This window comes from Acartia tonsa, chromosome 5, assembly GCF_053477335.1.
Source record: "Acartia tonsa isolate MP-2025a chromosome 5, ASM5347733v1, whole genome shotgun sequence".
In the NCBI taxonomy this organism is placed as follows: Eukaryota; Metazoa; Arthropoda; class Copepoda; order Calanoida; family Acartiidae; genus Acartia; species Acartia tonsa.
In genome coordinates, this window is record NC_137264.1 from 9,954,179 (window position 1) to 9,969,045 (window position 14,867).

Consider the following 14,867-nt stretch of genomic DNA (forward strand, 5'->3'; position numbering starts at 1 on the left):
TACGAATATAAAAATGTACAATCATAAGATTAAAACCAGTTTTTTAGCCCGTTCCTTCGGCACCTCAGAGCTAAAAAAAACCTGGTTTTCTTCTTATAATTGTACAATATTCTTTATCCGTGGAAAGCTGTTTATAATACGATGCGAGAAATAACTATTCTTATATCATGATACTTATAACCCTAATATGCTTATGTAATTACATAATACACAGGGATATAAAGGGATAAGACAATGGACGATAAATTGATATACATCCCAAATGATGACACACAAAAATACCTCTTCTGTAGATTACAATTAGAAGTTGAAACGTTTGGACACTCTACTTAGTGAACTACTCTACTTAATAAAAGTCCACAAAATTGTTAAGCAAATAAATAAGAAAATGTTATTATAAAACGTATGGGACTACTGTAATAAACAGCTTAATATCCCCTCCCTCCCTGCTAAATACACCATATAAAATATCTGTTTAGCAGCATGTCTTCTTATTGAAAGATCGTGCCTGTCCATCCGTGCTTCCTCTTGTTGGAAACGCTGTTTTCTATTCGGTTCTCTGTGACCTATGAGTTCACTGCCAACTCTAGCTATTTCAATATTTGATTTTTAGATCTTCTTCGGTGCTTACACACAAAGTGCCTGTTGAATACTGATATCCCCTCCTCTTGTTTTGAAATTAATTTTAAAATGAAGAGCTTCCTTTCCCCCTTTACTTACCTACCTCTAAGGCGAACCCTTATCCTGCGGGGCCTATATCTGCATTGCCCTAACCCAGTACCTAACCTAACCCAATTCTGCCTAAAGTAATATCCAAAGAACTACCCATTTCCCCGTTATTTTAATCTATTTAAAAAAATAAGCGGGGAGGGTCGGATGGTTATCATAGCTCAACCGGTTACTTTCAGGGAAAGTTTGGAAGCTTATCCATAAATCAAAGCGTCCTTCTGTCACTTGTGTTTGTAGGTCTGTTCTCAATCTGTGATAGAAATTTTTTTTTGTACCCAATTGCCCCAATTGATTACTGTTTTTTTATTTATTTAATTTGAAGTTCACTAAAAAAGCAGAATAGGACATTTGATTGTAAATTACAATGCTATCCAAAGATTTATATATACACATTTTCTCATTAATGCACTTGAAACTGTAAGTGTTCTAACTTTTTAACCAATAATTTGAATCTATCGAAGGAGTAATTTTGTTCATTATCAATGGTGATGTAAAAGTAAAAGTATGTATGAATCTTATATCAAGTAAATATCTATTAAATATCTTTTATTTTCTCCTATTCTACATGTTTTATTGTATATCGAAAATCTTTAACAAAATTAATCATTACTTGAAATTGATATCAGCAAGAATTATAAAAAGTACGTAATTTATTTTATAAGTAATAGTTTATTATTACATCGTTTTATAGATAGCTTTCCTTGGATAGTACAATGAAAAATTATAGGCTTAATTCCAGTTTTGTTTGCCCGGAGGGGCTGAAGACCCGCGCCAACGAAACTGTTATTGATTATATGATTTTTATTTTTTTATTTGTGGATATTTGTCTGTATGCAATTCGATACATGATTTTTCAGTAAGGCTCATAACAGGTTCTAATCTAGTGGATTTTAATCGGATTCGAAGCCTTACTGGAAAATGGGGTATAATATAACTGAGTGAGTGGTCAATAGCCTGAAAATGGTACTTCCCCCGAAATTTTGTTGATATTCAAAATACTTTTGGGTGATATGTTTGAATCATAATAAGGATGTACATATTAACAGTGTCCAAACATTTCCACCAAAATCTTAAATCCTCTTGAGGGTTAATTTTGTTTATCAAAATTGAAAAATAGTTTCGTAGTAATCAACAATTTACCTTTTAAAAATTCTTCGTTTCTTCCTGGTGGGACAGTTTTCAAAGTTTGAAAGAATAATATCTCCTGGATAACAAATTACCAAAATGTAAAAATACCTTTAGTAAAGCGAAGAGATTCAATGTATGAACATGGGCGTGCGAACATAAAGGGCCATTTGAGTGAGGGCAATTCTCCCACCCACCTTGTGGAAACCAAATTGTCCTAAAGTTCCCAAAGACCTAGTATGCCTAAAGGTCTTTACCAATATAAATAAACATTACACCCCGCCCCCCCCCCCCAGACAAGAGCAATGGTTACCTATGTATATGACCATTGACCATTGGTCCGTACGTCTAAACGTCGGTCATTTATAACTTGGGATCTACTGCAGTTCACGGTAAAATATTGCTGGTAACAAATATTGCCAAAAAATTATGAATTTTAAAGGCTGCTAGCTGCCAAACGGCTGAACGTACAAATCATGCCCGTACACTGTTTTTAGCGGCATAAAAAGGGCTACAAATAATCTGGAATAGCCATAAATCATTAATGCATAATTATCTAGCAGTGCAGAGAAATGCGCGAAAAGACCTATTTTACGCATTTCTTCTTCAGTGAAGCTTTCCCTGTGCATCATTGGATCTTGGCTATTCTAGAATATTTGTAGGCCTTCTTATACCGCTTAAGATGGTGGGCGGGTATGATCTGTACGTTCAGCCGTTTGGCAGCTAGCAGCCTTTAAAATTAATAAATTTTTGGCAATATTCGTTACCAGCAATATTTTACCGTGAACTGCAGTAGATCCATAACTTGAAGATTGTAAAAAAAATTATCTAGACCCTACTATATCTACACAGCTTAATTCTACAGTATCTACGCATTCTAAATATACAAACAGTCACTTGGTATGAACTTTCAATGAAGAGTTTCTATATCACTGTATTACAGTTGATTTTTATTTTTTTTTATTTTTAAAACTCGAAAATTGCTGGCTATAATTTCTTTGTCAGCAAATAAATGTGTTCTTCTTTTTTGACAAGTAGTTAAATGTTTTACTAAAGTTAAACTGTTGGAAATAAGTTTTGTCCAACTTTTTATTTTATATCAGACAATTTGTAAAGAGATATATATGTGTACATATAAAAAGGAAAATAGTAAAAAAAACATTACTTTCCTATCTTATAAGTTACTGGTGGCTACGCCCCTAGAAGCCTCTAGGGGCAATTGAGATGACAGGTGCTTGAATTCGACCCTTCCCCCACTTTTGTATTCTAGTTTCAAAAAGCAAAAGTAAGAATATTTTAGGGTAGGAATATTTTTTGGAAGTGGGGGAGGTGGAGGTACCCTTCCCCAAAAAAGTTATAAACCTTCCAGGAACCTATTAAAAGCTACCCTGTAAATGAGAACCACATCGGTTCAGCGGTTAGCGAGATCCTTTGGTACACACAGACAAACAGACAGACATATTGTTACTTAAGTATATGGATAGAGAAACGTTCCTGCTACAAACAACCTAAGACCTCATGTTAATTAATGAAAATAAGATTATAAATATTTGTTTACATTAGTTTGTAACCAAACAAAAATGCTATATTTAGACTTAATCTTAGAACTCCCAGACTAGAGAAAATAGATGATTGTTCAGGTAGCTAAATCTGTTTCGTCTTGCTGATTTCCCCTTAAGTGCCCAAAACCACCAAAGCGTCAACCCCCCCCCCCTTATTATGAATTATGAAATTGAATGTGGAATGAGTTCTTTTCCCTAATGACGAAGACCAAACTGCATTACTTTTGTGTCACTTTTGATTCCTGTGACGTCATAAAATGAGTGAGAAAGAAAATCCCTAAAAAAGAGATGGAGAATATGACGTCAAAAGTGGTGTAAAAGTAATGCAGTTTGGTCTTTGTCTTCCCTGACCTCTTAACCTCTCTGGGGTCTATAACTTCGGTGCTCTAACCCTGAGAGACTATCCTGTACCTAATATAACTAAAACTAACGTGGCCCCAAGTAAAATACAAACACACGAAAACATCCCGTCTCTTATATTCATAATGGGTGGTAGGTGAGATTCCTTTGCTCGACTATGCACTTCGAGGGAAACTTGTGTATATCTAAGGTTTAATTTTTTATATTGGTTGTAATTTTATCTTTCAAAAAAACTTGGATGTCCTTGCATATATGATATAAAGATTAGCCCCCCCCCCCCCCCAAAAAAAAAAAATGAATTTGGGGGTGACGTAGGCGCCATCAAAATTTTGAATTTTAAATTCTTACCCCATCCCCCCCCAAATTAAAAAGCTTGGAAGTCCTTGATCTCTTCTATATTTTAATTCAAGTTGTCCTCTTATTTGGTACTGCGATACTTTTGTACTCGTGTTAGTTAGCATTCTACTTATATTAATCTATTTAATACCGGTAGACTATTTGGTAAAATTTCCTGGTTTAAGATTAATTTCTAGCGTGGTTTGCAGCGTCTCCTCAATTTTTTGTTGGTATTTCATGGCCTCTGTCTCACTCTGCACAGTTACATCTCCTAAATGGATATAAAATTTGTGCAAAAAAATGCGTAGATTTCTAATTTTTAAATTGCGCAGCTTGTGTGAATAGTAGAAAAAAGTTATGCATTAAAATTAGAATTTTAAAAATGCATGCATTTTTGCAAACTCTTTACTTTAATTTCTAATGATTTACTTGCAAGTCAAGTTTTAAGTCAGTTGGGCCATTTTACCATGTAGCTCCTAGACTATACGTAGCACATGAATAGTTCTTACGTTTTCAAAAACTAGAGCTTAAAGCGGTTCTAACAGTATAAATAACTTTTTTATACTATTAACACAAGCCGCGCAATTTGAATTAAAAAAATGTACGCATTTTTTGTACACCCTTTAGAATATACGTGGATATTATGACTGGTGGAAAATTGTGGTCAATTCAAGTTGCCAATATGGGGCCGTTATTTTAGCCAGTTGCAAGTTTTACTTTATAAGAGAACCTGATAATCTGGTGTAAGATCCAAATAAAAATAAATCCATTCCTACAAGAAAGATTAAGTGTCAATGGCGTAAAATAATCAGGGAGGGAGTGGACATTGGACTGTAAATCGTATTGATCCCCAAAGTTGTATAAGCCCAATTTGTTTGATTTAACACTTTTGGGACTTTTATTAAATCTTGATTGAGTGGTACAAACTGGCAGATTCCAAACTTTAAAAAAAGAATTACAAACTACTGTAAGGACAATTTAGTTTATCATAATACTAGCGGCTACGCCCCTAGAAGCCTCTAGATAGAGTTAAAGAAATATTTTTTTTGGGGGGTGGGGGGTGAAGACACCCTCTCCAAAAATAGTTTAAAACCTTCCAAGGACCTATCAGAAGCTTCACTGTAATGGAGAACAATATCGGTTCAGCGGTTAGCGAGATCCTTCGGGACAGACAAAAAACGCTTACTACCTTATATAATAGAATATGGTAGCTATTGAACCATCACAACCCAAGGCTACTATATCAAACTAACAAATATATATATATATTTCAAAAACTAAGGTTTTCAATCTCATTCGTCCTAAAAAAGAAGAAAAAATCGGGAATAGTCTCTTTCGTGGCAACGCCCCTTAAGGTGCGATTCGTCGTATTTTTAAAATGGCTTTTGATAAATTATTTTAGGTTAGGTTAGGTTATAATGGGATAGGTATAATTGCCCCCACAGGGTTAGGCAATTGGCCCCGCAGGGTTAGAGCCCCCCGCAGGAGAAAAGCTAATGTGAAAAAAAAGAAGAATCGCCCCTTAAGGAGCGTTGACACGAAAGGGACTATACCCAAAAAATCAAATCAGTAAATAATATATATTAAGGGATATAAGATTTTTTATATATTAATTTTTTAAAGTTCTAGGTTGTGGAAACATGATTAATATGTGTTAACAACACCTGCTAAAGCTTTTTTAACCATAAAAAAAATTCGGGGCTGGCAGAAATCACTCTAAAAAATACGCAAATATGCCTTAAAATACCCAAAAATCAACAAATTTTCGTTTTTTTTACATAATATTTCTTTATTTAACTAAGACTAGATTTAATCATTTTTACATATCATTATCAGTAAATAGTCAAGTGATAAGTCCTATTTTACAATTTAATTAAATTCATCATAACAATAATTGAATTTCTAAGAGTGTCAAAAAAAATTTAAGAATATAAATCATCTTTGTTTTAAAGCTCAAACAAGAAAATTTTCGAAAAAAATATATGCAAAAATAATATATTTCCTCCTGTCCTAATTCCTAATTCATCCTAATCCAATTTTTACACTCTTCCAAGCTACTACCTCCCTAACCCCTACCGTTCTACCCAACCAGAAGATTTTTTTTAAATTGGGGGGGGGGGTAGAGGGCGATTGAGAAACTTTTTTTAACTAAACCTAAAATACAAAGAAACTAGCTCAAAAATGTGGTACAATATACCAATGGAATTTTGCATCAGAGTTGCTTTAACCCCTTTATACTGACGGCTCCCCCTGTATACTCTTCTAGTTGCTTCGCCCCTAACCATTATAGGCGGGTGAAGGAAGTCAGAAAAATAGCTTAAAACCATCTAAAGATATTTATAAAGTTTATCTGAGAAGTAAAACCAATTTAGACCATCAATTTCCTTAATCTTTAGCTTCAGACAAAAAAAAATTTTATATTATAGGATACTTTACTAGTGGCTGCGCCCCCGGAGGCCTCTAAGAGCCCTTGGATTGGGGGATAGGGGGGGGGGGGGGGGGTCGACCCTTCCCCACAATTGTTGTTTTAAGAAGGAAAAAGTTTTAAAATTATTTTTTGAGGGGAGGAAGGGAGTATTTTTTTTCTAGGGTTGTTTTCTCTTGGGAAGGTTGTGGTACCTTCCCCCAAACATACTTATAAACCTTTTTAGGACCTATTTAAAGCTATATTGTAAAGGATAACCATATCAGTTTATTGGTTAGCGAGATCATTTGGTACACAGATACACAGACAGTGATCCTTTTCCTTTTTTTTTTTACTTTTAGCAAAAAAAATATTCTGTCGACAATTACATTGAACTATTTATTATAATTCAATCCATTTCACCCCTCCCCCCCCAAAAAAATCCTGTCTTAAAGCTTATATAAAACAAAACGAACTGTCCATAAACAGCGCAGATGCAGAAAGACACTCAAGACGCTGCTAATACTGTATTACTAAACAGAAAGGCTGCAATTACAGATACACGGACGTACAGACATATCCTAATTGTAGAGTATATGTGCTACTATTTATGGAACCATGATACCTAGGCTGCATTTATAGATATATAGACGTGCTAACATACACTAATTGTAGGGAAGCTACGCTACTTATATAATTAGTTGAACTTTTGGATATAAAATACACACCAGGGAAGGAGGGGACATTGGGCTCTTTATTACATCAGTCCCAACAGTTTTGTAATAATGTTTTCTTATTCGTTGGCTTACCATCTTTGGGGACTTCAATGTATTTTGATTGGTTGGTTCATAAAGTTATGTGTCCAAATGTTTCAACCACTAATTGTAATCTATGGAAGGGGTAATTTGGTGTAATATCCTTGGAGATATACTTCAATTTATCGGCCATTGTATTATCCCTTAACATTTCTTAGTTGTAGAGTAGCTGTCAATTTTCTTAATGCAATTTTGGATATACAGATAGACAGACAGACCCTAATTGTAGAGCAGCTGCGCTACTACTTACGTATTGCTGCACTGCTAAGCTACAATTACAGATTATAGACGCACGTATAAATGTGTACAAATAGACCCTAATTGGCTCTAATTTTGGATATATAGACAGACAGACACACAAACATTCCCTAGTTGTAGAGTAACTGTTATCTTTTTAGACATCAGATAGACGTACAGACAGACTCTGATTGTAGAGTATCTGCGCTAGTATTCATATTTCCTTATAATAATTTTGTTTACATATTAATGTCTGCTACAGTTGGGTTTCTCACATTTGCGCATTCTGATTGGTTGTAAACAATTTTCTTATTGGTTGCTTTAGTTATTATAATCAAAGACGACATTTATGTCGTCTTTGATTTAAGAAATTGCTAAAAAAAAATTTAGTTTTTATAAGCACTTTTCTATGTACAAAAACAAAAACTAAAAAAAATATATTAACAGCAAATCTTAAAATCATATATTGTTTCCTTTTATTGAACCTAGAACTTTTAAGTCACCAACTTATATTCCTTAATATATATGTACAAAATGTTTAAAAGATTTAAATAGTTAAGGGTGTACATCAGTTTAACATCAATTATCTTATCCCTAAAGATCCCTGTATTATCAATTTATAGAAGTTAGGTTCCCATATTAGCCACCTTTGAGGTGCTTTGCTTATGCTGCAAGCAATTTGTAAAAGGAAAATGCAATGTATGATAAAAAAAAGCTGACATATTCACTTTTTTCCCTTTATTCTGTTAGCACACGTATTTCAAGTAATTCTACATTCAACTTTTTATAGGTTTTACACATTTTTTCTTAGGGCGCGGAAGTGGCAGTTTATTCAACGGATTTGAAATCCGCAGTCAAAAATAAGTCAGCGGGGAGTCGACTATCCGCAGCTGAATGTAAGCCGCAATAATGTGGGATAAACTAAAGTAATACAACCAAAAAACGGCAGCTTATTGCGTATTAAAGCAACAATTTTGAAGCTACCTGTTTTATTTCAATTTATCCAGGGGCCGCCAAACCAATCAAGACAATTAATTCCATTTGAAATTAACGAAAATTAATTATTTTGTTAGCGTAGAGTTGGCTTAAAACATGTTTTTTTGATGTAGCTGAAGTGAAGTGTGTAAGAAGGGGTATAAATAAGGGAAGAGGGTTGTGGGGAAATTTTCATTTAGAATTGTCAATCAATGTAGATGAGCATCAATTTATCGGCCATTATCTTATCCCTTAAGATCTCAGGAACGTATTAGTCCGTATTAATGTTATTACTTTCCTTCAAAACTATCCTGTCTTTCAAAAGTTAAAAACTTTTCTCGTATTCATTCGAATCCGGTGGATAGGAACCGGTTCTCATCCATACGAAAAAACTATGTCTAGCATCGTATTATATCCAATTTTCTACGAATATAGAAATGTACAATCATAAGATTAAAACCAGTTTTTTTAGCCGGTGCCTCCGGCACCTCGGGGCTAAAAAAACTAGTTTTAATCTTATAATTGTACACTCTATATCCGCGGAAAGCCGTTTATAATACGATACGATAAATAGCTATTCTCGTATTCATTCGAATCCGGTGGATAGGAACCGGTTCTTATCCATACGAAAGAACTATGTCTAGCATCGTATTATATCCAGCTTTCTACGAATATAAAAATATACAATCATATGATTAAAACCATTTTTTTTAGCCCGTGCCTTCGGCACCTCGGGGCTAAAAAAAACTGGTTTTATTCTTATAATTGTACATTCTATATCCGCGGAAAGCAGTTTATAATACGATGAAAGAAATAACTATTCTTTTCTTTTTATGTGCAAATTAAATATATCTGACTAAAATAAAAAATAGGTCCATTCACATCCCCCCCCCCTTCTTTCTAAAAAACGTCTTTTTAGCAGTATTAAACTCTATCTTGAAAAATACTATTAGCATGACTGAAAACATCCATAAATAGGAGAAAAATCTTGAATGGACAAACGGACAAAGTTAATTATAGAGCAAATATTTAATTGTCTTATAAAGGGGGGGGGGGGGGGGAGGAAAAATAATATATAAAAAAGAATCACTAAACTTTCGTAAAAGATACATTTATGTCTCTGTAGTATGAGCATGTGGGACAATTTTTTTAAGCGAATCTTTTCTATAATTAGGGTTTGTAAGTCCGTACCCAAATACGTAATGGTTAGTTCTTTTCGTTATTTTAGGCAAGTTAGAATTGTCATATTGATTTCAAACTTTGTTTTTCCTCAACAGAATCCTGTACAATTACTCAATTTTGCAACAACTTTATATTCAATTTTATTTATACTTTTGAATTAATATTCTGCTTATCAAGTGTAGACAATCTATAAGTGTTCATATTCGTTTGTTCTACGGTTTTATTTCAGAGCTTTGCTTTTATGAATTTTGTCATTCTTTTTTTTTTCATCATACATTATGCTTTTTTGGGGTATTTTCCCTTTCGTGGCAACGCACCTTTTCTCCTATTTCTAGCCCCTGCGGGAGGCTCTAACCCTGCGGGGTCAATTGCCTAATCCTGTGGGGCAATCACCTAACCCAATATAACCTAACCTATAAAAAGCCATTTTAAAAATACGACGAATCGCCCCTTAAGGGGCTACGCCACGAAAGGGACTATTCCCCTTTTTTGAAAGACAAAATAAAGATTTTGGGGGTCCATTATAGGTTGAAGGGATTGTGCCATTTTTACTGGCAGAATACATTTTGGTCCCAAAAACTTGACTTTCCTCATTTTAATATTGTTCATCAATATGCAAATTCTTAAGTACTTTTTGATTTATTTTTAATGCAAGTTGAGTTCTTCATAAAACCACTCCTGAAGGGAGTTAATCAATGGCCATTTTTATCAGTTGCTTTGCTAAGGTCACGGAAATTCAGCCTTAAATAAACCATATATAGAGAGGTTTTATGAAAGACTTTATAAAAGCAAAGTTGTTCAAAATTTTAAATAAAAATCTTTGCTTTTCTTGTCATGATTATGCGATAACTCCTAGGGGATGAAAATTTAACTTGAAATTTTCAAATCTAATTTTCTCAAAAACCGCTGCATTTTAGATTTTATTGAAAAGTGAAATGAAGTTACCTAACCTAGGGTAATGAAATGCACTATGTCCCAATTTAGGTTCTGACACAAAAGTCAAAGCACCTTCGAAATCATTGAGGACCATAGACATATTAAATTTTCTTTAGCTCATAATTATCTTTGTTCCTACTCAGGGAACTTAAGGGATAAGACAATGGACGAAAATTGGAAAATATCTCTAATTATGATAGACAAAATCCCCCCTTAAACTTCAAGTTAAAAAATAATCGATTGTAAAGAATAAACACTATTTGTTAAACCAAACAATCAAGATATTATTTTAGGATAAGTTTTGGAAACGAAAGATAAAACGTATTTAAAAACTTTGCACAGTATACTTTATAGTCTAAGGTCTCCTCCTTTCCTGGTATCAACTGTATCGACCTAGATTTTCATTAAGAGTTAAATATATCCTCATTTAAGTAAATAGAAAACTAATCTAACAAGGATGACAACATCCATGAAAGCGAAGCTCCAAAATCAAAAGGAAAGACAAACGAACATAAACACTTGTAGTGTGTCAAAATAAATGTATAAGTATAAACAAAATTGTAAGAAACATTTGTTGTAATAACACTGTACTTTGTTGTCTTTGGAATCAGTATTCAAAAAATCAAACGAATTACATCACATGAAATCTTGTTGTCAAAAATGTTAAAAATCAACATTTTATAAATGGACATTCTGATAAGGATCATAGAGTTGCTACACATTCTAAATTGTACCTAACTGTTACAGGAGTCATCATGCAAAGTTTGAAATCTATAGGACAATTCTAACCTCTCCAAATTAACGAAAATAGCTAACCGTTACGAATTTACGTACGGACGTACCGACCCTAATTATAGAAAAACTTCGCCTTTAAAAATCTGTCTCATGCTTTAATTAATTATACATATTCATTTCATCTAAATCTGCAAAATTTTAAAACATTTTAATATTTTAGTATTTTAGATATACTTTTCAGAAGCTTTTGATTTAAAAAGATTAGGTTTTAGTAAACACACATCATTTTACTAATGGATTTATTATTAACTTGGATCGTACACCAGATTTTCATGTTCTATAAGAAAGTGAACTCTGTAGCGGGCTAAAATAACGATCTTCCCCATCAATCCTCTCTTCTCCCCTCCTACTGGATAAACGGCCCCACCAATGAATGAGAGGGAATATTGCAACCTAAATTAAAGACTATTTTTCCTCTGTCATAATATCTCCACGCATATCCTAAATACATCTATCATTTTACTTTTAAAAATCTAAACAGCAAAACCTTTGGTTTTAATATTTTGCATCCGTTAATCCGTTAACGTACTTGTTTAAAAATTTTATCAATTAATAAATTTCTAAACTTTCACAAAACTGCCCAGAGAGCATTGAGAACAGCCCCACCCCCTTTATTTTTAGAAAGATTGAACGGAATGGCTACCCAAGAACCAAAATAACTTAACCCAACTTGAAAAACTATTTGTTTCGTAGATAGAAGTTGGTTGGGGAATGTAAAAGTACCACATTTTCTTACCTAGCTTTCTTTTTAGTCTTGAGATTGCCTCAGCTTTTGGGTCTATATCCTCCTTCTCCTTCATCTTGCTCGCAAACACGTTCAGGATTCTACAAATATATATTTGTATAAGCACAATTGAAGGGTAGATGAGCAACAAATCTTACCAGTCGCGCATTTATGTGCAACTCAGCTGCAAATTATTGAATTTAAAAAAGAACTTTTTCGTATAGATAAGGACCAGTGATCTGATGAAGGAGATTGTAGGCACGGGGGTGTCAACAAACACCTAAAATATAAAATTGATTGCCTTACCCTTTTTTAATTTTTTAAGTTAAATTTTGCGACCAGGACATGCAGGATCATTCCTTAAAATCTAAAACTGACTTCAACAATAACATTTTATGTTATCTCGTTTGCTATTGTGGAATGTTTCAGTAGTTAAAAGGACTCTCCACAGAAAAATCAACTTTAGATTACTGAAAATCTAACCTGAAATTATTATTCTCTGTTCAATTTTAGGCATTTTTTGTTTTTGTGGCATCGCGATCGAAGCCCTTTGAAATTTTTTACCTCCTTTAAGTGAATCCTCCCGCCATTTAATTTGTGCTGCTTTAGTGATTTTTAGCTTCTATTTTTGCCGCCGTTGCCGCATTCATCGCCCTTCTCCGCCGCTACTCCGCTGTACGTCGCTTTTTAATACATGCTCCCCTCTCCCTTGTTCAGAAATTAAATGGAGGCTGGGGGTGTTGTGTATAGCTACGTACGCAATGTATAGCGGAGTAGCGGCGGAGAAGGGCGATGAATGCGGCAACTGCGGCAAAAGATGGTTATATTTGGCGGAGGCGAACACAAAATGGAGGCGGCAGGATTGTCCAGTCAAGGAAGAGGATAAATCGTAGAGCGGCCGGTTGCAATGGAGCAAATGTTCTTTAGCGGCGAACACATATTGAGTGGAGGAAAGTGTAGTATATATTTTTATAGCGGCAGTACAAATAGGCGGCGGACAAAATTTTCAAAGGGCTTCGATCGCGATGCCACAAAAACAAAAAATGCCTAAAATTGAACAGAGAATAATAGTTTCAGGTTAGATTTTCAAAAATCCAAAGTTGATTTTTCTGTGGAGAGTCCTTTTAATAAATCATAATGACTTTGCTAAAGCCATATCATATTTTTGCTATTTACCTGGATGACGCAGCATGATTTGCTGGCATCCTTCCTGTACCCGCCAGGAGAAAGACATTTATATACATTCAACTCCTAATTGTGTATATGATTATAAAAAAATAACTCCCCCACCCACCGACCGATATGTTCTTAAATTAACTTCTAGGTGAGCTTCCCACCTATTTAACAATACTGTTCTTGTTTGCTAAGTGTTTTCAAAAGACGACGTCATTAATTGATTTCATTATGGAAATTTAGAAAGTTAGCAAAAGATTTAAATTTAAGTCAATAACATTTAACTTAATCTCAGAGAATTTTTATAGAGAACGAATATATCTACGTTTTATCATCTTAAATTTTACTATCCGCGGAAAATTGTCTAAACATATGAAATTTTGAACATTATGACCAATCATCGTATATAAGTTTGGTTGAAATTACGTGAAAAATATTATTGTCAATGTTTCTATTCATAACTCTAATATTTGTGTGTAACCTTCGCACTAAATGGTTAAAAAAAAAACAATCGCTTCACTTTTTTCAATCTAAACCCCACAGTTTTGGTCAAAAACTCTATCCACGTAGAGAATTCTCCACAAGGGCTAGGTCTTGAGTTGTAGTGCTCAGGAGAGGTGAGTAGATTAAAAATTCAATAGTGTTCTCTAATTTTCATTGCTTGGACATGAATTGGGTCATTTTTTTGTTAGTTTTTGACTAAAACTGTAGGGTTTATATTGAAAAAAGGGAAGCGATTGTTTTTTTTAACACCCTTTAATTTCATCTTAATCTCATTTTGTATTTGACAGTTGAGAGGTAGACAATATTTATCCTCTCTTAAGGAAAAGAACAGATATATTCTGGATATAATTCAAAGGAATGTTTTTTTTCTTCTTATTTTATAGTTTTCTTAATTTGATTAACATACCCTTCACAATTTTCTTCAAATTTTCTGGATAAATCTGGATTGCATGGCCTTTCAGCGAAAACCAGCAAAAAATCCTTCAATTTAATTGATCATCTAGTGAATCCAGATTATCATTCATGTGTAATGGGATACGATACTCCAACACCTGAGGATATTAGGTTAAGTAACATTCATAAGACAACCAACCCTTTAATTGCATGACCTTTGTATGAGAAGTCCTAACTGTGCATGGTAATGAGTTGCGCCCCCTTCTCTTACAATTTATGTCATGATCCTAACATAGCAGCAGTAAGAACCATTTTTAACGTCTTTAGTTATGACGCGGTGTCGGCCTGAGATTTGAACCTATCACCTCCCCAGCGACGAGCGGATGCGCTACATGTTGAGCCATGATAATGGGTTCTAGATAAATACTCTTATATCAGTTAATAAATGTGGAGAACCAATCTGGCCATGTTATTGGTTAGAAAGTGTATCGATTTTGTTGCGAAAAAGCATTATTAGATTTACAAGGTGTCTAATAGAATTTCCTTTTTAGTTTTGATGGATTATGGAACCAGTTTAACTCAGGGAAAAGGGAAAGATATTCTGACAAACAAATCTA

At 33.9% G+C, this 14,867-nt stretch overlaps 1 protein-coding gene across 3 annotated transcripts in view; it reads right to left on the reverse strand.

Moving 5' to 3' along the window:
• LOC145318717 (uncharacterized) overlaps positions 1 to 14,867 on the reverse strand; it is a 78,774-nt gene that overhangs the window by 25,261 nt on the left and 38,646 nt on the right. For all 3 annotated transcript variants that reach the window (XM_080160185.1, XM_080160186.1, XM_080160187.1), the window contains 3 exons: positions 12,193 to 12,281; positions 4,286 to 4,383; positions 1,870 to 1,931 (listed from right to left, as the gene is read on the reverse strand). In XM_080160185.1, the coding sequence (XP_080016311.1) occupies positions 1,870 to 1,931; positions 4,286 to 4,383; positions 12,193 to 12,281 (249 nt within the window). The remainder of the gene's footprint in view (positions 1 to 1,869; positions 1,932 to 4,285; positions 4,384 to 12,192; positions 12,282 to 14,867) is intronic.